This window comes from Natrix helvetica (assembly GCF_964273705.1).
Source record: "Natrix helvetica genome assembly, chromosome: W".
Classification (NCBI taxonomy): Eukaryota; Metazoa; Chordata; class Lepidosauria; order Squamata; family Natricidae; genus Natrix; species Natrix helvetica.
The window spans coordinates 84,731,146-84,758,500 of record NC_138555.1 but is presented as its reverse complement, the minus strand read 5'-3'; the positions used below and the strand labels follow the sequence as shown (position 1 = coordinate 84,758,500).

Genomic DNA, 27,355 nt, shown 5'->3' with positions numbered 1-27,355 from the left:
TTATGAAGTTATTCGTATCCTGCTTTTATTATTTTTACAAATGAGATGTCGAACATATCCAAAGTTCCTTCCTCCTCCTGTTTTATCCATAGTAACCCTGAACTAGAACTCCCAGTCTCCTGGTGATTGGCCCAAAGTCACCCAGCTGACTTTCATGCCTAAGGCGGGACTAGAACTCACCGTCTCCTGGTGATTGGCCCAATGCCTAAGGCGGGACTAGAACTCACCGTCTCCTGGTGATTGGCCCAAAGTCATTCAGTTGGCTTTGATGCCGAAAGCGAGACTGGAACCAATCACCTGGAGAGGAAGAGAAAAAAGGAGGCCGTGCTAGGAGGAGACTCTATGGTGGGGGAACCGGACTTCCGGTCGGCTCCAGAATTGAAGGGGGGGGGGCTTCTGGTGGGGACATTTGTGGCTCATTGAGTGTTTAAGGTTGCCGACCTCTAATAAAGAGCCTCATTAGTTCAACCCTGCCCGAAGAATAGAATGTAATGCTCTCTGGCTACCACAAGGGGGCAGACTCCAGGATCCCTTATCCCCTGTTTAGATCTCAGAAACCGAATGGATTACCCTGAAAGGAATCCTTTTTGCATGCTTCCTTCTCCGACCCCCTCAACCCCCATTCCTCCCCCCCCCGCACTCCCTTTTATTCTGGATCACTCCCAAGAAAAGGAAGTAAGGGATAAATTAGCATTGACTCATATTTAGGACGGTTGCAGCCAGAGGTGGTATTCATTTACCTTCCCTAAAGTTAAAGTTCCCCTTGCGCATCTGTGCTAGTCATTCCCAACTCCAGGGGGTGCTGCTCCTCTCCATTTCGAAGCCGAAGAGCCAGCACTGTCCAAAGACGTCTCTGTGGTCATGTGACCGGCATGACTCAATGCCGAATGCGCACAGAACGCCGTTCCCTTCCCACCAAAGGTGGTCCCTATTTTTCTACTTGCATTTTTTAACGTGCTTTCGAACGGCTAGCTTGGCAGAAGCTGGGACAAGGAACGGGAGCTCCCTCTGTTACGCGGCACTCAGGATTCGAACCACCGAACAGCCGACCTTTCCGATCGACAAGCTCAGCGTCTTAGCCCCTGAGCCATCGCGTCCCTTTACCTTCCCTACCAGTTCGCAAATGAGAGCGCCTCGTCTGCGCGCGATCTCCTTTTTGCGACCTTCACGTAGGTCAAAGTGGATTCACTTAGCGACCGGGTCACTTAACAATTCGGTTAACAACTCTTCTCAAGAAAGTTGGTAACAGGGGACGACATTCACTTCACCAGCTTGGGGGCTCAATTGTCGTTAAACCGAGGGCTATGTTTAATCGGAGAAGAATCTGGTGGTGCGCCTTTTCCGACGCACAGATCAAAAGTTTATGGTGAGCTGCCTCTACGACAGCTGGCTGGGGAATTCTGGGAGTTGAAGTCCACAAGTCTTAAAGTTGCCAAGATTGGACACCCCTGCTCTACGGGAAACTTCGTCCTTTGCATCAAATGTTTCCTTCCAAATGTTTTAACATTGACGACGTTTCTCTTTCTCCTCCTCTTTTAATCTGGTATTTCGGTAGTTTTCCAAACAAGGCAGAAAGTTTGAAATGAACCACAGAACGAGTCTACCGACCAGAGGTGAAATTTTACCGGTTTGGATCAGGTCGCCCGAACCGGTAGTGGAATCCACCCACCCGCTCCCGACCCTACGGCATCCCATTTAAACCATTTTTTTCACCAAAAGCGCACGCGCAGAAGGATCTGTGCTCATATTTGCGAGCCGGTAGGGTCAGTGTATACCACCCCTGCTACGGACCTGCAAAGGAGTGGGGGGTTTAGGAATGGAGTAGACTTAAGAGGCAGTCCTCGACTTGTGACCACCACGGAGGCCAACATGTTGCTAAGTGAGACAGTTGTCAAAGTCAACATTGCCCCATCGTACGAACTTTCTCGCCACCGCTGTGAAGCGAATCCCCGCAGTGGTTAGGGGCACGGTCGTTAAGTGAATCCGGCTTCCCCGTGGACTTTGCAGGTCAGACGTCCGCAAAACGAGTGACCCCGCATAATGACGGTCGCAAAATGCTACAACCGTCATTAATACGCGCCCGTTGTCCGAATTTTGATCTCGCGACTGTCAGGATGTTGCAGTGTGAGAGACGGTCCCAAGTCCCATTTTTCGGTGCCGTTGTAACCTCGAACCATCACTAAATGAACTGTCGTAAGTCGAGGACTGCCTGTATTTTTCCTTTCGGAGAAACGGAAATCGAAGCAGGGGGGGCATCACGGAGAGCATCCCCGAAACGGTTGTGCAAACCGGTACCCCAGGTTTGTGCCACCGACAAGCAGGGAGCGCCAAGCTCCAGGTTTTATGGTGAGAATTGGGGAGGGGGGGTCTCCCAAAGCTAAGGACCCCTCCCTTTTCAAAATGTCTGCTACAAGTTGTGATGTACGCAAATGTCCGCTTCTTTTCTCCCGCAAACACGACCCCCCCCTCCCGAAGAACACCTGGCAGCTTTCAAATTTGCTGCTTGCCCCCCAAATTTAATCCGCCCAAGCAGAATTATTGGGGCTGGGTCTCCCTCGCCCGAAGCCCCCTTAGCTGATAGCCCCCGATGAGTGCCTGCTTGGAGAGACGGTTGCCTGGCAACCGGGTAAACTGAGAATGAGGGTCTGGCATGTTGAGGGATCGGAAAAGGGGCCGTTTTGTTTCTCCCCTCATGGAGGAAGCCCAACCCTGGGGAGAGAACGGCCTGGCTGGGGGGATCCTCTTCCCCACCTCCCCAAGGAGGATTTCTCTGGCCCCTTTTGGGGTTTTGGGGCAGCCAGAGCCTTGGGTACCGCCTTGGGGGGGGGTTTCCTGGTTTGGAGGGGGGTTTGGGGAGGGGGGCTCAACTGCAGGAGAATTTGCAGGAACCTGGACTGGAGGGTTGTGTGAACGGAGACGAGGGATGAGTTCCAGGAAGGGGGTTTAGGTTCGTTGTGGAAATCGTCAACCCAGTTTGGAGATCAACAAGGACCTCACAGTCCTCCTCCTCCTCCTTCCACTTCATGAGCCCCCTCCCTTCTAGCACTGATGATGTTGCTTAGCTGGGTCACGAAACGTCTGCAAGAAAAGAACCAAGCTGAGAGAGCACCAAGGGCCCCACTGTTGTTCTTCTCCTCCTCCTCCTCTTCCTCCTTCTCCTTCTTCCTTTTCTTTTCTCTTTCTCCTATTCATTCTCCCTTTTCTCCTCCTCCTCCTCCTCCTTTTCCTTCTTCCTTTTCTTTTCTCCTTCTCTTTCCTTTTCTTTTCTCCTTCTCCTCCTTCTCCTTCTCCTTCCTTTTCTTGTTCTTATTCGCCTCCTTCTTCTCTTCCTCCTCTTCTTCTCTTTCTCCTTCCTTTTCTTTTCTCCTCTTCCTTTTCCTTCTTCCTCTTCTTTTCTCCTCCTCCTCCTCCTCCTCCTCCTCCTTTTCCTTCCTTTTCTTTTCTCCTTCTTCTCCTCCTCCTTCTTCTTGTTCTTGTTCTCCTCCTCCTCCTTCCTTTTCTTTTTTCCTTCTTCTTCCTCCTCCTCCTCTCCTTCTTCTCTTTCTCCTTCTTTTTCTTTTCTTGTTCTTGTTCTCCTCCTGTCCTCCTCTTCCTGTTCTTCTCCTTCTTCTCCTCCTCCTCTTCTTCTTCTCCTTTTTTCTTGTTCTTGTTCTCCTCTCCTCCTCCTCTTCCTGTTCTTCTTCCCCTCTTCCTCCTCTTCCTCCTCTTCTTCTCCTTCTTCTTTTTCTTTTCTTGTTCCTGTTCTCCTCGACTTGTTCGCCCCTTCCCGTCACAATTTCACACTTCCCTTCCAGCCCAGCTGGTCTCTGCGTTGTGCACATGTGTCTTCCGTTGTGGCCAGGACTCCTCGGACCTACCTAACGGAAGAGAGTCTGCAAGGGGAATGGGTCAAGCAAGATCACGATAGTGGCCACAAGTGTGGGGATGGCCCCCTCTTTTTTTGGACTGGGTCAACGTTTCCCCCAGGGTTGTGCAGCCTAATGGTTAAACAACTTGCAAAGTTCTACATATTGTTGGTCCAGAAACTAGCAACCAGCAGGCCTGATCCCGATTAACTGCTCAGCCTGTGTTTGCAAATTGTGCAAACAACACAACCGACGGATGCAGGTGGGTAAGCGAGCAAGCGGTGACCAGGGGACTGGTTCGGGGGCATGGCCAGCCTGTCGGTCCTACCCATTCAGGGGCATGGTCAGCCTATCAATCCTACTGGTTCAAGGGCGTGGCCAGCCTGTTGGTCCTTCTGGTTTGGGGGTGGCCAGCCTGTCGGTCCTACCCATTCGGGGGCATGGCCAGCCTGTCGGTCCTACTGGTTCGGGCGGGGAGGCGGCAGCCTGCCGGTTCTACCCATTCAGGGGCATGGTCAGCCTATCAGTCCTACCGGTTCAAGGGCGTGGCCAGCCTGTTGGTCCTTCTGGTTTGGGGGTGGCCAGCCTGTCGGTCCTACCCATTCGGGGGCATGGCCAGCCTGTCGGTCCTACTGGTTCAGGGGGGGGGGCGGCCAGCCTGCCGGTTCTACCCATTCGGGGGCATGGTCAGCCTATCAGTCCTACCGGTTCAAGGGCGTGGCCAGCCTGTTGGTCCTTCTGGTTTGGGGGTGGCCAGCCTGTTGATCCTACCCATTCGGGAGCATGGTCAGCCTGTCGGTCCTATCAGTTCGGGGGCATGGCCAGCCGGCCAGTCCTACCAGTTGGGGGGCGTGGCCAGCCTGCCGGTCCTACGGGTTTGGCCGAACCGTTCCAAAACGGTAGGAACCTACCTCTGAACCGAACTCTGGGATTTCACAAAGGCCGAAGTCGCTGCGTTGCATTTTCAGACCGAGATGAAAGGGTGGGGTCTCGCATCCTTTGAAGATCCCTTCTTGGGACCCTTCCCCTAAATTATGGGGTCTCTCCACACTTAACCACTTTAAGATTTGTGGACTTCAATTCCCAGAATTCCCCAGCCGGTGTTTATTCCCGCCCTCCAGGTCGTTGTAACATCGAGCGGTCACTAAACGAACGGCTGTAAGGATGCAGAACGAGGCCTTCTGTGTTCCTCTCCCAGCTCCAGAGTTCATTCTGAGCAATGCGAAACAAACCAGCATTTGTGGTTAGTTGGCTGAAGGTTTGGCCCCCCAGAAAAATTGTGGTTTTTTTTCTTTGTTCCTGCAAACCCTGCTGTCTTTCCCCCTCGTGGCCTCTAGGTGGCTCCCTTTCCTCTCTCTCGTTCAGCTCGCTGGTTTAGATTAGATTAACAGAGTTGGAAGGGACCTTGTAGGTCATCTAGTCCAACCCCACCCACCCCGCCCCCCCAAAAGCAGGAGACCTTACGCCATTTCTGACAGATGGCAGTCCAGCCTCTTCTTGAAAGCCTCCAGGGATGAAGCTCCCACAATTTCTGAATAACAGAATAGCAGCAGCGCTGGAAGGGACCTTGGAGGTCATCTAGTCCAACCCCAAAATGCCTTAATGCAGAAGACAACACCCTCCCCTCCCCCTGAAAATCCCATCAAGCGAAACTTAAAAAAAAAAATCCACCTTCAAGCTCCTGCAACAGTTTCCGGAGCTTGGAACTTCTTGGGAAAATCCATGAGGACTAGAAACTTGAGGAGGGCAAGCGCTTCGAAAGGGGATCATTCCTAGGATCCCGTACACTGGGAGGGGGGAAGTGCCCCTCCCCCACTTCCACCCTCCCCCCACATACTGCGGGCTCTTGTTTTCTAAGTCATCAATTGTGGTTTTCCTGACCTACGTCGCCCATTTTTTTTTCAGACGTTTAACTCTTGGGGGACATTTTGAACCTTGATTGGTTTACCAGGCTCAACAAACGGTGTTTACTCTGAGGTTTAGCCTCGCTGGTGTTATCAAGACGAGTCTCGAACCGTTGCAAGAAATGCTGTTTACGCTAAGATTCAGCCTTGCAGGCATTTTTTGCAAAAATCTTATGTTAGATCTTATGCTGTTCTCCTTCCACCCCACCCTCCAACCACCCTGGGTAGGAGGAACCCCCAATTCCCAAATGCCCTCATCAAGAAATGCCAGTCCCGTCCCAACAATTTCACCCTGGGTACCAGGGCCTCTATTAATTGGCTCTTAATTAATTTAATCTCCATGCAAAGTTGAATTAAATGAAGCGCTATTAATTCCCTGCCCTCTTTGGAAATCCCACACGGGAAGGCGAGATACCGATCGGAGTTTCCCATGTTTGTAGCTCACTAAATTTCCAAAAAATTATTCCTTCGCTTTTGCAGTTCCAGAGCTGTAAAAAACCCGGCCGGGATTAAGATTGGCAAAATTCAACATTGATTGTTTGTTACAAGCTATAGCATGTCGCTAGTCCTCATTGATTTGAATTCTCACGCAGCTTTACCGGTTGGATGAAAGGTTCCTGATCGGCATGGTGAAGCATTTCTTCCTCAAACCCAGAGCGTCCATCAGATTTTTAGTCCTCGACTTTACGCTCCTTCGTTTAGCCACTGTTCATAGTTACGACGATGCCGAAAAGTGTGACTTACGACCGTCGCAGGATCCAACCAACTCAGCGTGGTTGAAGCGTCCCGTGATTGCCATTTGTGACCGTCCCAACCGACTTCCAACGACGGGAGAAGCTGGATTTGCTTAATGACTGCATGATTCACTTTACAACGGTAGTGATTCACTTAATAACCGTGGCCAAAAGGTTGTGAAATGTGGCAAAACTCACCATAGAAGAGTGCCGAGGAAGTAAAGCAGGCCGAGGCCCTTGAGCAGGGGGTTGGACTAGAAGACCTCCCAGGTCCCTTCCAACTCTGTAACAGGTGGTCCTCGACTTACGACCGGCCTTGAGCATCGAACAAAATTTCTCATGTTAAGTGAGACAGTGGTTGGGGAATTCTGCTCCATGTTTGCAACTTTTCTTGCCCCCGTTGTTAAGTGAATTGCTGCAATTGTTAATCACACGGGGATTAAATGAATCTGGCTCCCCCCACGGTCGCAAACCATGACTCCGGGGCTAGGCCACCGTCATAAACACGAGTCCGTTGCAAAGGGTCCGAATTTTGATCGCTGACCACAGAGGTGGTTGGAACGGTCACAAGTGTGAAAAACGTTCATAAGTCTCTTTTTTTTTCAGTGCCGTCACTAAATGAACCGTTGTAGGTCGAGGACTACCTGTATTGAATTATCAGGCTGTTTATCCCACACTTAACCGGCTTATTCATTTAGCTTGTCGTGGGTTATCCCCCCCCCCCCTTTGCTGAAATCAAGATAAATTACGTCGACCGCATTCCCACCGTCTATTAAGCAAGTTACCCGATCAAAAGAAATAACAGGTTTTTTTTTCTTGTCCTATCCGTGCTGAACTCCTGACAGCTGGGGGATTCTGGGAATTCAGACCTGGGGTCAAAAAACATCTCAATTAAGAACAATCGGTACCGTCGTAACTTTGCACGGTCCCCAAACGAGCCATCGTAAGTCGGGGACTAACGGGATTCCGTTACTCCGTCATTTTCTTCTTCGGTTAGGATTTTCCTACGTTTTCAGCTTGCAAAAAAACTCCCTTGACTTCAAATCCTGGGAGACCCCCATCCGTCCTTAAACGTATCCCCTCCTGCCCCCGCCCCCCCAAAAACCCCGTCACTCTGTGGAAAAAGCCGGAATGTATACAGAACCTGGCGGAGAAGCTGAGTCCAGAAGGGTTGCAAGAAAATATTTAGATTTGGAGGGCACTTCGTGGAGATCCCGTTTCCAAAAATGTAAACATGGAGCAAAGCAGTTCTGAACAGAGAGGGAGTTGGGGGAGGGGAAGGGGGGTGTTTAGAAATCCTAAATTTCCATCCCTCTGTGCGTGCTCAGAGGCTTCGGATTTTGGCCTCGATTCGCACTCGCGGCCTTGGGGCAGCTGAGCTGGGCTTCGGTTTGTCTGGGGTTGCCAATGCATCCCAAATATGGATGGATGGATGGATGGCCTTGGTGGATTTTCACCTATTTGCATGACCAGGTATTTCATATAGGTAGTCCTCGACTTACGGCCTCAAATAGAGCTCCGGTTGCTAAGCGAGACGTTTGTGAAGGGAGTTTTGCTCCGTTTTACGACCTTTCTCGCCACAGTTAAGCGAATCGGTGCAGTCCTTAAGTAAGTAACACGATTCTTAAGTGAACTTTGTCCCATTTTACGACCTTTCTCGGCACAATTATGCAAATTGGTGCAGTCCTTAAGTGAGTAACACGGTTGTTAAGTGAATTTTATTCCATTTTACGACCTTTCTCGGCACAGTTAAGCGAATCGGTACAGTCCTTAAGTGAGTAACAGTTGTTAAGTGAACTTTGCCCCATTTTACAACTTTTCTTGTTGCTGTTGTTAAGTGAATCACTGCAGTCCTTAAGTGAGTAACACGGTTGTTAAGTGAGTTTTGCCCTGTTTATCACCTTTCTCATCACAGTTAAGTGAACGAGGGTAGTCTGTAAGTGAGTAACATGGTTGTTAAGTGAATGCTGCCTCATTTTATGACCTTTCTTGCCACAGTTGTGAAGTGAATCACTGCAGTCGTTAAGCTAGTCACACGGTTGTTAAGTGAATCCGGCCTCCCCATTGACTTTGCTTCTCAGAAGGTCGCAAAAGGGGACACAGCGAATGTCATAAATATGAGTCAATTGCCAAGCCCCTGAATTTTGACCACCTGAGCAGGGGAATCCTGCAACGGTCGTAAGTGTGAAAAACGGTCATAAGTCACTTTTTTCAGTGCCGTTCTAACTTGGGTCACTAAACAACTTGTACTGCAGCTTATTTGCACACTTAAGGTTTCAGGGTTGTTATATTCTGGCAGAAAATTGATCCCGCACTTTCACACTGAGGACTAGCCGCCTCGTGTATTGTTTTAAAGGTTCCGAATTTTACCAAGCTGCTGTTTTTTGCTGGCTTCTCTCTCTCTCTCTCCCTCCCTCCCTCCCTCCCTCCCTCTCTTAATTTTGCAAGATATGTATTTATATATTTTCGAAAGCGAGGAAACGCAGATTGCGCTTGGTTACAATATGCTTATTTACTCAATTGCTACGTTTTCTGGACCAGCACAAGGCAGCAAAATAGGAATTAAGTGGGCTGCGTTTAAATAACACATTAAGTGGCCAAAAAAAGAAAGGAAGGAAGAAAGAAAGAAACGAGAAAGAAAAATAGGATGCAAATTTACAGCTAGCCCAGCATTTCCCAGCTGCAAATCACAAAACCTGGCATCCTTTTCTTTCTTTCTTTTCTTTCTTTCTTTCTTTCTTTCTTTCTTTCTTTCTTTCTTTCTTTCTATTTATCCTTCCTTCCTTTCTTTTTCTTTATCCTTCTTTCCTTCCTCTCTCTTTCTTATTCTCCTTCCTTCTTTTTCTTCTCCTTCCTGTCTTTCTTTCCTTCCTTCCTTTCTTTTTTCTCTTTCTTTTTCTCCTTCCTCCCTTCTCTTCTCCTTCCCATTCTCTATCTCTCTTTCCTTCTCTCTCTCTCTCTCTCTTATTCTCCTTCCTTCCTTTTCTTCACCTTCCCATCTCTCTCTTTCTTTCTTTCCTTCCTTTTTCTCTTTCTTTTTCTCCTTCCTTCCTTCCTTCCTTTCTTCCTTTTCTTCTCCTTCCCATCTTTCTTTCCTTCCTTCCTTTTTCTCTCTTTCTTATTCTCCTTCCTACCTTCTCTTCTCCTTCCCATCTCTCTCTCTCTTTATCCTTCCTTCTTTCCTTCTCCTTCCCATCTTTCTTTCCTTCCTTCCTCTTTCTCTCTTTCTTATTCTCCTTCCTTCCTTCTCTTCTCCTTCCCATCTCTCTCTCTTTCTTTCTCTTTATCCTTCCTTCTTTCCTTCTCCTTCCCATCTTTCTTTCCTTCCTTCCTTCCTTTTTCTCTTTCTTATTCTCCTTCCTTCCTTCTCTTCTCCTTCCCATCTCTCTCTTTCTTTCTCTATCCTTCCTTCTTTCCTTCTCCTTCCCATCTTTCTTTCCTTCCTTCCTTTTTCTCTCTTTCTTCTTCTCCTTCCTCCCTTCTCTTCTCCTTCCCATCTCTCTCTCTCTTTCTTTCTCTTTATCCTTCCTTCTTTCCTTCTCCTTCCCATCTTTCTTTCCTTCCTTCCTTTTTCTCTTTCTTCTTCTCCTTCCTTCCTTCTCTTCTCCTTCCCAACTCTCTCTCTCTCTTTCTTTCTCTTTATCCTTCCTTCTTTCCTTCTCCTTCCCATCTTTCCTTCCTTCCTTCCTTTTTCTCTCTTTCTTATTCTCCTTCCTCCCTTCTCTTCTCCTTCCCATCTCTCTCTCTCTCTTTCTTTCTCTTTATCCTTCCTTCTTTCCTTCTCCTTCCCATCTTTCTTTCCTTCCTTCCTTTTTCTCTCTTTCTTCTTCTCCTTCCTTCCTTCTCTTCTCCTTCCCAACTCTCTCTCTCTCTTTCTTTCTCTTTATCCTTCCTTCTTTCCTTCTCCTTCCCATCTTTCCTTCCTTCCTTCCTTTTTCTCTCTTTCTTATTCTCCTTCCTCCCTTCTCCTTCCCATCTCTCTCTCTCTCTCTCTCTCTCTTTCTTTCGCAGTTTTTCGCCCAGAATCCCTGCTCCGATTCAGCCTGGCAAAACCCGCGAACACAAAATGGCACCTTTGCCCTCGTGAAATGTGCCCAGTCAGGCCGGGTGCAGGTTTAAAGGCTGCCCCGGAAGGCCTGAGGTTTTGGGAGGCCTGCAAAATGAAAGGTTTGCTGTAAGCCAAGATAATTATAGAGCCAAAGAGCCGCTTTCTCTCCACAGACCCCGGGGGCTGGCAAAAAACACGGGGTTTTTAACTCTATGAAAGGGCCGGGGGCTTTGCAAATTAACCCCCCTGACCCCCAAGGCCTGCGGTGGTCAGGAATCGGCAGCTCCCAGAATCCCCTGCTCTCCCCCCACTAGGAATTCTGGGAGCTGTAGTGCCGGGCCCTGCTAATTAGAACGACCGGCTGTTGATTTAGCTTGAGGGGTTCCCAGAATCCCCTGTTGGGAGGGGTGTTAACAAGGCTAGGGGTTCTGGGAGTTGTAGTTATAGCACAGCTAGTGGTGAGGGACCAGGTGTAGTGCTAGCTTGACAGTTCCCAGAATCCCCTGCATGGGTGGATGTTCCACCGCTAGGGATTCTGGGAGCTGTAGTTCCGGCCCTGCCGGTTAGAGCGACCCAGAATCCCCAGCCAGCCTGAATGTTCTGCTGGCTAAGAATTCTGGGAGTTGTACTTCCAGCACAGCTGGAAGTTGAGTGAGAGTTCTGGCTTGCTTGGCAGTTCCCAGAACTTCCTGCCAGCATGGCTGTTCCACTGCTAGGGATTGTGGGAGTTGTAGTTCTTAGCACAGCCGGTTAGAGCCACACTACCTCTAGCTCAGCGGTGCCCAGAATTCCCCTGCCAGCATGGACATTCTGCTGGCTAGGGGGATTTTGGGAGCGGGTCTAGCCGTTCCCAGAATCCCCTGCTGTCCCATTCCCTTCCCCCCTGCTAGGAATTCTGGGAGCTGTAGCTCTGGGCTCTGCCAGTTAGAGCTACCAGCCGTGGATTTGGCTTGAGGTTTCCCAGAATCCCCTGTGAGCATGGCTGTTCCGCCGCTAGGAATTCTGGGGGGTTGTAGTTTTAGCACGGCTGACTGAGGTTTTGGCCGAGTTTTTTGCAACTCCATTGTTCCCCCTTTTAGGGGTGGGGAGAGCTTTTGGGGGGGGGGGCACACGGCCATGCCCTGCCTTCTTTGGGGGGCGGCCTCTAACCACAATCTCCCCAAGGGCATCCTAGTCCCAAGCCCATCCTGGTTTGTGGCTCTAACCTGCTTTTTCAGCCCCGCCCAAGATCAGGCTACTGAAAAGCAGAGATAGATAGATAGATGATAGATAGATAGATAGATAGATAGATAGATAGATAGATAGATAGATAGATAGATAGAGATAGATAGATGATAGATAGATAGATAGATAGATAGATAGATAGATAGATAGATAGATAGATAGATAGATAGATGATAGATGGATGGATGGATGGATGGATGGATGGATGGATGGATGGATAGATGGATGTAGAGATAGGTAGATATAGATAGATAGATATTAGCCTTTCTGCAGACCCCTTCATGCCCTCATGCCCCTCCCTTCTCTTTCTCGACAAGCCGGAAATTCAACAGGTACGGCTTCTGGAAGGACCCCCAAAGAACAGCTCCAGAAAAGTTGAAGGAGCAAAAATAAGTGAATTATTATTATGATGTACTTTATTCATTAAGCATGAAACTCAGCCAACTGAACATTCAAAAATGCATCACAAATACCATTGACTGGTGCTAATGGTTGATACGGTTTACTGCCAGCGTCCTAGGGATCAACCAAGGACCTTCTTAAAATATAAGATGCTCCGAGTAGCGCAGTTTTTTGCAGTTCCGCTGGTGTTATTGCAGGAAGCTGCAATTTGTGAATGTATCTTGCAAAATTCTTGGACATGGTGCCAAGTGCCCCGATGACAGTGGGTACCACTGTGACATGCTTCATCCATATAACTCATTATTATTATTATTATTATTGTTATTGTTGTTGTTGTTATTATGTTAATCTTTGGTGAGATTCACAGCCTTTGGGGCTGGTTGGTAGCTCAACAGCTCAAGGACCTAGGAACTGTTAAGGTAACGTTGGAGGACATTATTATTATTATTATTATTATTATTATTATTATTATTATTATTATTATTTTGTTAATCTTTGGTGAGATTCACAGCCTTTGGGGCTGGTTGGTAGCTGAACAGCTCAAGGACCTAGGAACTGTTAAGGTAACGTTGGAGGACATTATTATTATTATTATTATTATTATTATTATTATTATTATTATTATTATTATTATTTTGTTAATCTTTGGTGAGATTCACAGCCTTTGGGGCTGGTTGGTAGCTGAACAGCTCAAGGACCTAGGAACTGTTAAGGTAACGTTGGAGGACATTATTATTATTATTATTATTATTATTATTATTATTATTATTATTATTTTGTTAATCTTTGGTGAGATTCACAGCCTTTGGGGCTGGTTGGTAGCGCAACAGCTCGAGTCCTAACCAAAGACCTAGGAACTGTTAAGGTAACGTTGGAGGATATAAATTGTTGTTGTTGTTATTATTATTATTATACAATTGTATCACAGCGGCCAGTTGTTTCGCTGGATTTAGCATTGATTACTAGTCGGGCCCCACTATTATTATTATTATTATTATTATTATTATTATTATTATTATTATTATTATTATTTCCCCCCTTCCCAAATCTTCCAAGGTGGAAAACACACACGCTTGGAAACATCCAGACACAATGCCTTAATTTGTGCAGAGGGAGAGAGGAAGGGGCACACACCCCCCTCTTTTCCTCCTGCGTGTCCCCACCCCACCCCGTTTTCCTCCTCCTCCTCCCCCCCTCCTCTCACCTGTCCTTCCTCCCCCCTCCCCTTTCCCTGACAATTCCAGCTATATTTAAAATATGCTGACGCCTTTTACAAAAAAACAGCCCTGCCATTAATCTAACCCCCTTCCATTCACCTGGAGGGGAAGACCAAAAAGAAAGAAGGAAAAAGGATTTGGGATGGAGGAGAGAGAGAGAGAGAAGGCCGCAAACACACACACACACCCATTCTTATTTTTTGTGTGCATGCTTTAAAAATGTCCTTTTGCTTTGGAAATTGCAATTGTCTTCCAAAGGCATCACCTCTCTCTTCCAATCTCTCTCTGGATTTGACATCCTTCCGAAGGGAGCTGTGTCTCATTTTTTCTTTTCTTTTTTCTCCTCCTTCGGGGCTGCTGTTCCCTTCCTCCTTTCCTTTCCTTTTGGACTGAAGTTCTTTCTTTCTTTTCCCCCCCTCCCTCTTTTACCTCCCTTTTTTTCTTCCTCCTCCTCTGAAAAGAGAGAGAGAGAAGAAAAAAGCATCCGCGCTCCGTATCTTCTTTCATCTTCAGACTCCGGTCCTTGCGTTTGGGCAAACTGTGTCTCTTCATTCCGCTTTTTCGCGCTCACCAATTTTTCTCTCCTCCCTCTCTCTCTCTCTGCCTCTTCCACCTCCCCTCCCCAAAGAGAGAGAGAGAGAGACAGACAGAGAGAGAGAAAGAAAGAAAGAACAAGGAGGGAGAGGGGCGAGGGGAAAAAATTCTGCCTGATTCCTGATTCTCATATTATTATTATTTTCGCTCTGTCTGCCTGTCTGTCTGTCTCTCTGTCTGTCTCTCTGTCTCTTTTTCTCTTTCTGCATCATCCATCGTTGGAGTTGGAGTTGCTGGGGAAGGAGGGAGGAAAAAAGGAGGAGGAGGAGGAGGAGGTCGCCGAGCCCCCCAAATCAGCGCTGCGGAGGGATGGAAAAATAGAGGAGAGGGGGCTTGCAAATGAATTCCTCCTCCTCCTCCTCCTCCTCTCTCTTTCTCCCCTCCTTTCTTGTGTCTTACACACTTTTCCACACCTCCCTGAGGATCTGGAAGCAGAGAGGCTGAAGGAGCTGACTGAATGAAATTTCTGCCTTTCTGGACAAAATTCTTGGTTCACCCTTTCTTCTTTCTTTCTTTCTTTCTTTCTTTCTTTCTTTCTTTCTTTCTTTCTTTCTTTCTTCCTTCCTTCCTTCCTTCCTTCCTTCCTCTTTCTTTCTTTCTTTCCTTCCTTCTTTCCTTCCTTCTTTCTTTCTTTCCAGCAGGAAGAGAGAGAGAGCATGGGGGGGAAATGCCCTTCTTTTGGGCAACTCTTTGCAAGTGGTGCAAACTTTTCTCATCAACCCAGACCCTGGTGCACAAGGGAGGATTTCTAAAACTTTGTTGAGCCCGCCAGCGAGATCTAGTAGATTCTTTCCTTAAAGAAGGGAGGGGGGAGAAAGAACCAAAAACTCTTCTCTCTCTCTCTCTCTCTCTCTCTCTCTCTCTTTCTCTCTTTTTTTCTTGCCTCTCTTTCTCCCTGGAATAGATAGATATATATTTGGTATGCGTCCCCTCCTCTCTCTCTCTCATCTCTCGTCTTATTTTTCCCACCCTGCTCGCCAAGGAGGGGATTCGGAATTGCCTCTTGAAAACCGGCGGGGGTGAGATTGTCCAAGAAAGAAAGAAAGAAAGAAAGAAAGAAAGAAAGAAAGAAAGAAAGAAAGAAAGAAAGAAAGAAAGAAAGAAAAGAAAAAAGAAAGAAAGAAAGGGAAGAAGAGACTCCGGAGCAGGGAGTTGGTGCTGGCCTCTCCTGTCTGCCCCTGACTCCTATTTTTCTCTCTCTAGCAGTGATGGCCTTTGAAAACTCCGGAATTGGATTTTATATGGCTTTGAATCTCTGTTTTTGGGAATTCTTGTTTGTAGACGGACTCAGTCTGGAGCCAATTTATTGGAACACGTCGAACAAAAAGTAAGTCTCTTCGTTTCTCGGGCCTGGGGAAAAAAAATCCAGGTATTGTCTGGGGAAGGCAGCTTCAGGTGCTGGGAATATTTGCCCTTTGCGTTGAGTTGGGGGGGGGGGGCGGCGCGGAAAAATAATAATAATATTTTTAAAAATGGCTTTTTTCTGTAACAAAATCTGCTTAGGTCGGTGGGTTTGGCTGGCCTTCTTTGCTTTGTGTATCCGTGGAATTTGGAAGGAGATGCTTTGAGCAAGGAGGCAGCCAGGGGGAAATTATCGGCGTTTGGAGATGCCCGGGTGTTTTTTTGGGGTGGGGGTGGGGGGGAGAAGGTGGGCACCCCGGTTTTGGCGTTGGGGCAAAAGGAGAAGAGGAGAAAGAAGTTTCTTCTCCTCGCAGTTTGTCAGGCCACACGTGAAACCCCCAAAAACCCCTCCCCCCTTTTTTCCCCTTCCCCAAACTTTTGCCAATCTCCATTTTTTTTCCACCCCTCTATTTTGGGGGGAAAAAATGGGCATTGCCTTGGCTAAGAAGGGGGTGTCACCAGACACAATACAGAGAGGCAAACGCTTTTCTCCCTCTGTCTTCTCTTCTCTGCCCCCCCCCAAAAGAAATGTGATCCCCCCCCCACTTTCTTCTGCTCCGTTTGGACACCAGATCCAGCTTGGCCGGGTCAGGTTTTCCTGCGAAAATATGACTTCTTTGCACCGTAACCTCTTCAAAAGTCTCGGCCGGCGAAAGTGTGTGTTGTGTACCAACCTCATAATCCTAAACTGGTTTTCTTGCAAGTTCAGTCTGGAATGTCAGCAGTTTTGGTTTGGGGTTTTGCCTTGTCTTGTTTTTGGGTTGTTTCCCCCCCCCCCCACTTCACCCCGCCCCAGTTTTGGCAATCGCCGAAAAAAAGAAATGAAAATTATTAAAATATCAAACCAGAGTCGGTGAACCTTGCCATGCAGCTGTGGACGAATGAACTTTGCTGGGTGCAATGTACTTTAATTTGACCGCAATGTTGTCTAGGGTGTACAATTATGGCTATTCAGAGAGACACACACACACACACACACACACACAAACACACACAGAGGGCATCTCAAGGTAGGGGAGTGTATGTGTTGGTGTGTCTTTTTCTCTGCTCTGTCTCCGCTGTTGCTTCTCACTTTTTGCGGCGGGGTGGGTCTGTCTGGGTTGTGTTGGTTTTTTTTTTTTCACTTACCTACAAGCGATGGTGTGTGCGAGCTTCTCCGCCTCTCCTTTGCATTCTTGCACGCCTTTCAACAATTGTGAAATCCGACACAATCTGGTTCGCTCTCCTTCTCTTTCCCTCCCTGCCTTCCCTCCATTCAAAGCAGAACTGATCTCTGCGAAGCTTTTGAAAGTGGATTGGAACCGGATTAAGTGTAGCTTCTTGCCTTGGAAAGGAGCAGTTTGTGTGTTTGTGTGTGTTTGTGCAGTTGGGGGGGGGGGAAGGGAGCCCGTGCCTTGTTCAAAGATGGGAAGGCGGAGAGACCAAAAGTGAACTTTCTTCTTCTTTCTTCTTCTTCCTGTTTTTTTTTACAGACCAGTTTTCACGCCTGCCAGTCACTTTCCAACTCTGGATAATCTCTCTCTCTCTCTCTCTTACACACACACACACTTACACACTCCCCGGGAGTGTCGGCCTGACTCCTCATCTGTTAACAATTGTGGCTTCAATCCCCCCCAACAACTTCTGAAACTAAAGTCCTCCCTTGCACACTTTTGAGAGAGAGAAGGAGAGAGAGATGCAGGAGAGGAGAGAGGCCGATCCCAGTTAATTTGGGGTGATGTCATTTTTTTTTCTGCCTCGGGAAGGGTCCCCGTGGAGGGACGGGGATGGGGGGGGGAGAAGAACCGGGGGTGGAGGGGAAGAGGCGAGCTTGGAGAGGGGCTGTCAGAAAAACCTCTCTCGCGCACATTAGAGGGGAGAAAGAGAAAGAGAAGAGGGGGGGAAAAAAACCTGTGATTCATAAGTGCTACAATTTGCGGGCTGTTGCTATGCGAGGCAACGCTTCCTAGCAACAGGAATATATATATTAGAACTAATGAGCTCTATTTGCCTAAATCACGCAGAGTATTTTCCTCCCGCCTTGACTTCTGATGTTTTGCTTCTCTTTCCTTCCTTTTAACCCTCTCCTCTAAAAAGGGGGAAATGCCCCCCTGTTCCAGGTATGGGGGGAGGTGGGTGAGGAGACCCTTCCCCTGTCTTGAAAACCAGAGGAGAACAATGGCTGGAGGGCAGCCCCGACTGAAGCCAGAGGGGCAAACGGGACAGAAGAGACCCAAAGGAGGGTCTCTTCTAAGATTGGGGACCTGTTTAGGGGTATCCCCCTTTGGTAATGGGGTGTCCCTCCTGCGTTGGGTGTTGTACTCACGCGTTACTCTTCCTTGGTGGGATCTGTAAGACGCCAACTCTTCGGTTCCGTTGGAAGAGGGAGGTGTGGTGGTCCTTCTCCCCTTTAAGAGGACTCTAGAAGGAAGGAAGGAAGGAAGGAAGGAAGGAAGGAAGGAAGGAAGGAAGGAAGGAAGGAAGGAAGAAGTTGTGTCAGAAGTTGAAAAAAAATTGGGGTGCCCAAGTGGAAGAGTTGCACACCATCTCTGAGGTCCACCTCAACCGTCCTTGTCTGCTATGCCTGTCCATCAACAATGGAAGGAGAATCCAGATTCTGTTCTGCTCAAGTTGCTGGTGAAAAGTTGAGAGGCTAGAACCTCAGGGATGGGGGACCTGGTTGATATCTTCTCCATCCTGCTCTCTCCAAGATGCCACCTCGGGGAAGGCACGTTCTGAAGACCTCTGTGTTGAGTTGTGTTCTCTGACAATGTGGCAATAGAGAGGTGGCACCAGTTATGTGTTTTGGGATGTGTGTTGGACCTGCTGGAAGATGGACCTTGTAGATTTCTTCTCCTTCCTTCTCTTTCCCAGAAGCCACGTTGGGGAACGCACGTTCTAAAGATCTTCCAGTTGTGTTGTGCTCTCTGGCAATGTGGCAATAGAGAGGTGGCACCTGTTATGTGTTTTGGGGTATGTGTTGGACCCTCTGGAAGATGGACCTTGTAGATTTCTTCTCCTTCCTTCTCTCTCCAAGATGCCACGTTGGGGAAGGCACGTTCTAAAGATCTTCCAATTGAGTTGTGCTCTCTGGCAATGTGGTAATAGTTAGGTGGCACCTGTTAGGTGTTTTGGGATGTGTATTGGACCCGCTGGAAGATGGACCTTTTAGATTTTTTCTCTCCTTCCTTCTCTCTCCAAGATGCCATGTTTGGGAAGCCATGTTTGGAGATCTACGAGTTGAGTTGTGTTCTCTGACAACGTGGCAATAGAGAGGTGGCGCCTGTTAGGTATTTTAGGGTATGTGTTGGACCCGTTGGAAGATGGACCTGTTTTGGAGGGTCCCCTACTTGCTGGAGAAGTAGGACTTCAGTAGTTCTATTCAACATGTGCTTGGAAGCTCTCTAGAAGTTGGAAGGAAGATTTTCCCAAACGACTATAGCCTCCCCGTATGAACCTCCCGTCCTGCCCACCTAGGTTTTAATTATTCCGTTGCAAGTTCCCTCATTATTTTCTTTGACAAGGCCGTGCATCCAGCCCCTGCTAATATGGAGATTTATTTAAATGCAATAAGTTAATGAGTCGATTAATTGGCTGACCTCCCTATCGGAAAGGCAAAACTCTCTTTCCGCGCAGAGAAGGTGGCATAGATGCACGTGGCCAAGATGGTGGAAAGGAGGAGGGAAAAAAACCTGAGAAATCAGTTGTGGTGATGTGGCAAAAACCCAACAACCTGTGTATGTAAGGATGAGTGAATGCAGTGGGATGTTGTTTCCCCTCGCATGAGTTGATGGCTTAGCATCTTCAGGTTGATTGCTCTTGTTTTTCAGCGCAAAAAAATGGGACAGTTGCCTTCATAATAAGTGGCACGAAACATCAGATTTGCCAAGGTAGAAACTGGGATCTGAAAAGGAATTGGTGGCCAGCGAGGCCCAAAGCTCAAACGGTATTTTAAAAAATTGGTGCCACGAATATTTCGTGTTAAAAGCGTCTGCCAAAAAAATTTCGTGTTGAAAAAAAGTCTGCCACAAATATTTCGTGTTGAAAAAAAGTCTGCCACAAATATTGCGTGTTAAAAGAGTCTGCCACAAATATTGCGTGTTAAAAGTGGCTGCCACAAATATTGTGTGTTTAAAAAAAAGTCTGCCACATATATTTCATGTTTTAAAAGCCACAAATATTTCGTGTTAAAAAAACTCTTACTGCAAATATTTTGGATTTTAAAAAAGTCCACCGCAGATATTTCATATTAAAAAAAAAACATCCACCACCATTATTTCAGGTTTTTAAAAAAAAGTCTGCCACAAATATTTTGTGTTCAAAAAAGCCTGCCACAAATATTTCGTGTTCAAAAACGTCTGCCACAAATATTTCGTGTTCAAAAACGTCTGCCACAAATATTTTGTGTTCAAAAAAGTCTGCCACAAATATTTCGTGTTCAAGAAAGTCTGCCACAAATATTTTGTGATCAAGAAAGTCTGCCACAAATATTGTGTGTTAAAAAAAAGTCTGCCACATATATTTCATGTTAAAAGAGTCTGTCACAATTATTTTGTATTAAAAGCATCTGCTCAATGCTCGAACGGTATTTAAAAAATTGGTGCCACAAATATTTTGTGTTTAAAAAAAAAAGTGCCATCGACATTTCGGGGTTAAAAAAAAAAACTGCCACAAACATTTTGGGTTAAAAACCAACCTGCCACGGACATTTCATGTTCAAGAAGTCTGCCACAACTATTCTGCGTTAAAAAAATTTCTGCCACCAATATTTCATGTTTAAAAAACCACAAATATTTCGTGTTAAAAAAACTCTTACTGCAAATATTTTGGATTAAAAAAAAGTCCACCGCAGATATTTCGTATTAAAAAAAATCATCCACCACCATTATTTCAGGTTTTTTTAAAAAAAGTCTGTCACAAAATATTTTGTGTTCAAAAGTCTTCCACAAATATTTCATGTGAAAAGAACTCTTGCCGCAAAGATTTCACATCAAAAAACCTCTACCACAAATATTTCGTATTTTAAAAAATCCGCCACAATTTTCATGTTTGAAAAAAGTCCGCCGCAAATATTCCGTGTTCAAAAAAGTCCCGTCGGCAAATATTTTGCGTTGAAAAAGTGTGCCGCGAATAAGTTTGTGTTAAAATAAATCTGCCACAAATATTAAGGGTTTAAAAAAAGAAATCAGTTTTTGTGTGATCTTTTGCTGAATGCCCGAAATCTACACTCGAGCATCCTTCCACATCTTCACACATTGTGGCATGTGAAAATACTGTCCTTTGGAGGCTGGCGCATCCCTGTCTCTCTGGCCACAAACGCGCATACTTCCCAAAAAAGGCTCCAAATCTTCACTATCGCCCAACCACATCTGGAAGAGGAAGGGGGGGGAATGTTTCAGAAAGAAGTCAAGATGGCAGCTCTGATTGTGCACATGTCTCATGTGCCACACGCATGAAAAAAAATAGGGCAGAGACTTGGTTGCACAAACGCAGATGCCATCTTGACTTTAAAAAACAACCGCCAACAACAGATGCTCTCCTGACCCAGAATCCACCTTCTTTCTCGACTTTTCAATATTTCGATCTGGATTAATTCGCGGTAGAATGACACTCTCAGTTGAACTCCGAATTCGCTCTCCAATCGGGAGCGAAGCGAAAGGGATAGCCGTTTGTTCTGGTTGATGACAGTCTGTTCTGGTTTACATGGGGGGGGAGGGGTCAAAGGAAGCTAGTCTGACTTAATTCTCTTTTAACGTCTCGTCTCAATCAAAGAAGGTGAAAAATGAGGATTTATTTGCCAAGTTTTAGCTTTGCATTCTGCAAAGAGAGACTTAAATCGAGATTTCTCGGTCAAAAAGAAGAGAGTTAAATCGTCGGGGGGGGGGGGGTTCACGTAATGTAACAATGGGTGTGAAGACCCCTTCCTGGTTCTCAAGCAAGAAGCCCACCCTTGAAAAAAAACAGGATTTAAATGAACTACTGATAGTCCTCGACTTACGACCGAAATGTTTGTTGCTAAGTGAGATGGTTGCTAAGGGAGTTTTGTCCCGTTTTACAAGAGTTGTCAAGGGAATCATTGCAGTTGTTAAGTTAGTGACGCGGTTGTTATGTGAATCCGGCTTCCCCATCGACTCGTCGGACGGTCGCAAAAGGGGATCACGTGCCCCCTGGCACCCCGTAACCATCGTAAATACGAGTCAGTTGCCAAACGTCCGAATTTTGATCCCGTGACCATGGAGATGGTGCAACAGTCATAAGTGTGAAAAGCAGTTTGTTTTTACAGTGCCCTTGTAACTGGAAACGTTACTAAATGAACTGTTGTAAATCGGGGACTGTAATAATCTGACCTAATACAGGTAATCCTCCATTTACAAACATTCATTTAGCAACCATTCAAAGTCACAATCATCATCTTTTAATGACTTTATAATACCTTGCAGAGTGGAGTCAGGGAAACTGAATGGAGCTAGCAGAGTGTTTTAATGGCCGGATGCTCTTCCTGTCCCCAGTACGGAGTTTTGCTCAGCAGATAAATTCTCATTGTGCCCAGAGAGAGAAATATCTGCCTTTACCTAGGATCAAACTCACAGTCTCCTGATTGTGAGTCAATAACTCTATCTCTAGGCCCCGCACCACCCATTCAAAGTCACAATGACCCTGAAAAAAGGCGATCGGTCCTCACACTTATGACCGTCGTGTGATCAAAATTGGAACGCTTAGGAACTGGCATGCCTTTTACGACAGGGAAGCATGATTCACTTAATTACCATGTTACTGATGGAACAACTGCAGTGCTTCTTGACGACGGTGGCCAAAAAGGTCGTAAAAATCGGGCAAAACTCACTCAACTGTCTCGCTTAGCAACAGAAATGTTCTCTGTGGACACCACCCCACTCTGTGGACACCTCCATTATCTTCATGTAGACCACTGTTTCTCCAACTTGGTGACGTTAAGATGGGTGGACATCAAAGTTCTGGGAGCTGAAGTCCACCCATCTTAACATCGCCGAGTTTGAGGTACGGTGGTCTACATCAGGGGTCTCCAAACCTGGCACCTTAAAGACTCGTAGACTTCAACTTCCAGAATTCATTGTGCCGGCTGAGGAATTCTGGGAGTTGAAGTCCACAAGTCTTAAAGTTGCCAAGTTTGGAGACCCCTGACGTAGACCACCATATCTCAAACTCGGCGATGTTGGACTTCAGCTCCCAGAACTTTGGCGTCCACCCATCTTAACGTCACCAACTTTGAGAAATAGTGGTCTACATGAAAGTAATGGAAAGTGTCCACAGAGAAGAGCTCCAGATGATGGCTGCAATCGGGATTTCACAATAAACATCTCAACATCAACACAAGGTGATGTTCTACCTTGAAGTTTGGAGTCCCCTGGTCTTCATGAAAACAAGTCTTCAAGGTGATGTTCCACCTTGAAGTTTGGAGACCCCTGGTCTTCATGAAAACAAGTCTTCAAGGTGACGTTCTACCTTGAAGTTTGGAGACCCCTGATCTTCATGAAAACAAGTCCTCAAGGTGACGTTCTACCTTGAAGTTTGGAGACCACTGATCTTCATGAAAACAAGTCCTCAAGGAGATGTTGTACCTTGAAATTTGGAGACCCCTGATCTTCATGAAAACAAGTCCTCAAGACAATGTTCCAAAATCACCATCGGCTTTTCTTGATCCTTCCCAGAAGAGTTTCCAAGGAACAGGTCCTTCACATCTGTCCTGAGCCAGCAGATGACACAGCGGCAAAGTCACAACTCAACAGCGAAGAGCAGCCACACATGCCTAGGTGTGAAAACATTTTCTTCCTCTCGAAGACGCTCACCTGCAATTCCTCGGCAAACAGATGCCGAGGTGTCAGAGGTGTTTGTCGTTTATCTCTTGCGCGGAGCATTGTTCTTGCTTTCTCCCCCACTCCCTGTTCGCTACCCAGCTCCAGCGGCGTATGTGTGAATCCCACCTCTCTCGGGTGTGCGTAACACTCCTGAGCAAACACGCATGCACCAAAATTCATAGTTACACAACGTGCTGTTCCTTTCCGGAGTCAGCAACGTTAGGCTAAGTGCAAAATAAAATAATTAAAAATCAGGAAAAGTTGTGCATCCCAAGAATTAAATTCGTGCGTGCGTGGAAAATAAATGTGACTTGAATAAAGGTGGCACCGATGCAGTAGATTTGCCCATATTGGTCGTTCTCGGCTTACGACCACAAATGAGCCCCCCACATTTCCATTGCTAAGACGGAGACAGTAGCTAAGTGGGGTTTTGTCCCATTTTACCATCTTTCTTGTCACGGTTGCTAAATGAATTGCTAGTCGTTAAGTGAATTTTGTTACGCTCGTTTTATGAGCTTTTTTTTTGCCACGGGGGTTCAGTGAATCTCTGCAGTTGTTAAGTGGATCATGTGGCCATTAAGCAAATCGGGCTTCCCTGTTGACTTTGCTCGTCAGAAGGTGGCAAGAGAGGAGTCACGTGATTACCGCGACCCTCATAAATACGAGTCAGTTGCCAAACATATGAATTTGGATCACGAGACCCCGGGGATGCTGCAATTGTTGTTAAGTGTGAAAAATGATCAGGTCACTTTTTTCAGTGCCCTTGCAACTTCCAACAGTCACTAAATGAATGGTCGTAAATCAAGGACTGCCTATACATTTCAATTGATGCCAATTTTCTCTGTTTCCGCTCTTTTCTCCACTCTCTTTTCTTCTTTAGGTGTAAATATCTATCTCTATTTATCTATCTGTCTATCTTCTATTTAATCTATCTATCTGTCTCTTATATTTAATATGTATGTATGTATGTAGCTATCTATCTATCTTCTATTTAATCTATATCTATCTATCTATCTATCTATCTATCTATCTCTATCTATCTATCTATCTATCTATCTATCTATCTATCTATCTACCTATCTATCCATTCATCCATCCATCCCCCCCTCTCTCTCCCCATCCAACCATCTCTATATCTATTTATCTATTTATCTATTTATCTATTTATCTATTTATCTATTTATCTATTTATCTATTTATCTATCTATCTATCTATCTATCTATCATCTATCTATCTATCTATCTATCATCTATCTATCTATCTATCTATCTATCTATCTTCTATTTAATTTATATCTATCTATCTATTTATCTATCTATCCATCCATCCATCCATCCATCCCTCTCTCTCCATCCATCCATCCATCTATCTATCTTCTATTTAATATCTATCTATCTATCTATCTATCTATCTATCTATCTATCTATCTATCCATCCATCCATCTCTCCATCCATCCACCTCTCCATCCATCCATCCATCCATCCATCCATCCATCCATCTATCATCTATCATCTATCATCTATCTATCATCTATCTATCTATCTATCTATCTATCTATCTATCTATCTATCTATCTATCTATCTATCTATCTATCTATCCATCTATCTATCTATCATCTTCTATTTTATCTATATCTATCTATCTATCTATCTATCTATCTATCTATCTATCTATCTATCTATCCATCCATCCATCTTTCTCTCTCCATCTATCTATCTATCTATCTATCTATCTATCTATCTATCTATCTATCTATCTATCTATCTATCTATCTATCTATCTATCTCTATCTCTATCTATCTATTATCTAGCTATCCCTCCCTCCCTCCCTCTCCATCCATCCATCCATCCATCCATCCATCTATCTATTTATCTATCTCTATCTCTCTTTTCCAAAGAGGCAGGAAAGGTTTTCTTCTCGCCCGTAGAAAACCCACCAATTTCAACCCACTTCACTCTGTGCCCCCCAAAGAAGATTCTGGCGGGACCTCATTTTTCTTCGCCTTGGCTTCTTCTGGCAAACTGTCATTTTTCCTGATGGCGGCTTGGCTCTCCCCCCCCCCTCTCCCCCTTGGTCCTTCATCTCCTCTGCAGGGTTTGGGCGTGACCGATCCTGCCCCGGTGGTACAGAGAGGTCAGATTGGATGATCTCTTCGGTCTCTGGAAGACCTATAATTATTTCATGCTATAATCTTCCTCTCAAAGCCAGAAAAAAGTGACGTTCTTCTGATGCTTTCAGAGTTTCCTTTTTTTTTTCCAGGAAAATCGTAGCACGATGGGAAAAAAAGAGAGATCTTTCACTCCGGAATGAATTTTCTTTACTTCTTCTTCAATTTGTGGCATGGAAAAAAAAATAAGTTTTGTTTGTGAGGATTTTTCCAGTTAGCTGGGGTCTTTTGTTAGATGAGGTCAGAGGTCAGGGGTCCCGGGTGCAGACATTCCCAAACTTGTAAAAAAAAGAAAAGAAAAGAATTGCAGATAATAGGAGTTGTTTTTTTTTTGCAGCGAGCGGAGAACAGAAGAACAGAAAAAAGGCCGTCCTTGTCTTACGACCATAACCAAACCCCCAACTTTCCGCCGCTAAGCGAGACATCGGTGAAGTGAATTCTGGGAGTTGAAGTTCACCCCGTTTAGAATTGTCAAGATTGAGGGAAATTCTGCGGGCGTATAACATAGGAAGTTCCAATTTGTAGTAGTCCAGCTTGGGTGGGGGGATGGGGGGGGAGAAGAGAGATAGACTACAAATCCCATCCTCTACATCCAGTGGTGCTGCCGGGGAGAGGAGGGAGTGGTCGAATCTTCGAAGGTGGTGTGTAGCCACTTTTTTGGGTGGTCCACACTCGTGCAATATTTGCGAAAAATACCCCCCCCTCGATTCCTCTCGCCGGCTCTGCGCACCGAGACAAATGTGATTAATCGATTAACGTTTTAATCACAGGTTAAAATTTACCACCCGCCGAGTCTATTGCAAATTGATTTTTTTAAAACACACACACACCAAGGCTACCCTTTGTCGACAGGTCTAATTTGCAAAGCAGGGAGCGGATCCGAAATACGAGCGATTTTACAAAGACACAAAGACGGTTGTCAATTTTTGTCGTCGTCCCGATGTGTAAAATGTCTCGGTGGATAAACCTTGGAGAATTGGGATATGGGAAAACTGGACATATTTCTGCCCCAATCTGGGGAACGCCGGGTAGGTCCCGGGGAGTGGGATGGGGGAGAAACCCCCTGGCCAAACCAGCTTGAAATGAGACACACAAAATTGGCACAAACACACGTCCGTCTTTTTCCGTCTCAGCTTCCTGAGGTTTTGGACAATTTTATCCGAATGAGTTGGAAGAGACTTGGAGGTCTTCTAGTCTGACCCCCTGCTCAAGTAGGCGACCCAATACCATTCTGGACAAATGTTGTCCAATCTCTTCTTGAAAACCTCTAGTGATAGAGGACTCACAACTTCTAGTGGCAAGCTGTTCCACTGGATAATTGTTCTCACTGTTTGCAAGTTTCTCCTTCATTCTACGTTGCTTCTCTCCTTGATGAGTTTCAACCCATTGCTTCTTGTCCTCTGGTGCTTCGGAGAATAATATGACCCCCTCTTTTTTGGGACACGCCCCTCAAATATCGGAAGATGCCATCATGTCACCCCTAATTCTTATTTTCTCTAGACTAGACATAGCCAATTCCTGCAACCGTTCTTCATATGTTTTATCTTCCAGTCCCCTAATCCTCTTGGTTGCTCTTCTCTGCACTCTTTCCAGCATCTCCACATCTTTTTTATATCGTGGCAACCAAAACTGGATGCAATATTCGAGGTGTGTTCTTACCAAGGCATTATAAAAGAGTATTATTACTTCATGTCATGCGTATCCCCATTGTGGTTCGCTTACTCTCTTCTAATCCCTTCCTCTGCAATCTCTCTATTCTAGGGGATTGGAGGAAAAAATACAGACATGGGGAATTCTGGGGCCTTATCGCTATTAACACTTCACACAATAAGTATCCTTATTGTGGTTCGCTTACTCTCTTCTAATCCCTCTCTCTGCGATCTCTCCATTCTAGGGGATAGAAGGGAAGAAAAACAGGCCTGGGGAATTCTGGGGCCTTTTCAAGGCTTTATAAAGTGGTATTAAAACACTTCACGTGATATGTATCCCCATTGTGGTTCG

The 27,355-nt window shown here is 46.0% G+C and overlaps 1 protein-coding gene across 1 annotated transcript in view; it reads left to right on the top strand.

Moving 5' to 3' along the window:
- Window positions 1-14,028: 14,028 nt before the first annotated feature.
- Window positions 14,029-27,355, top strand: part of LOC309400846 (ephrin-B3-like) — a 54,831-nt gene continuing 41,504 nt past the window's right edge. The window contains exon 1 of the mRNA XM_081969544.1: window positions 14,029-15,295. Within this exon, the coding sequence (XP_081825670.1) occupies window positions 15,177-15,295 (119 nt within the window). The 5' untranslated portion in view covers window positions 14,029-15,176. The remainder of the gene's footprint in view (window positions 15,296-27,355) is intronic.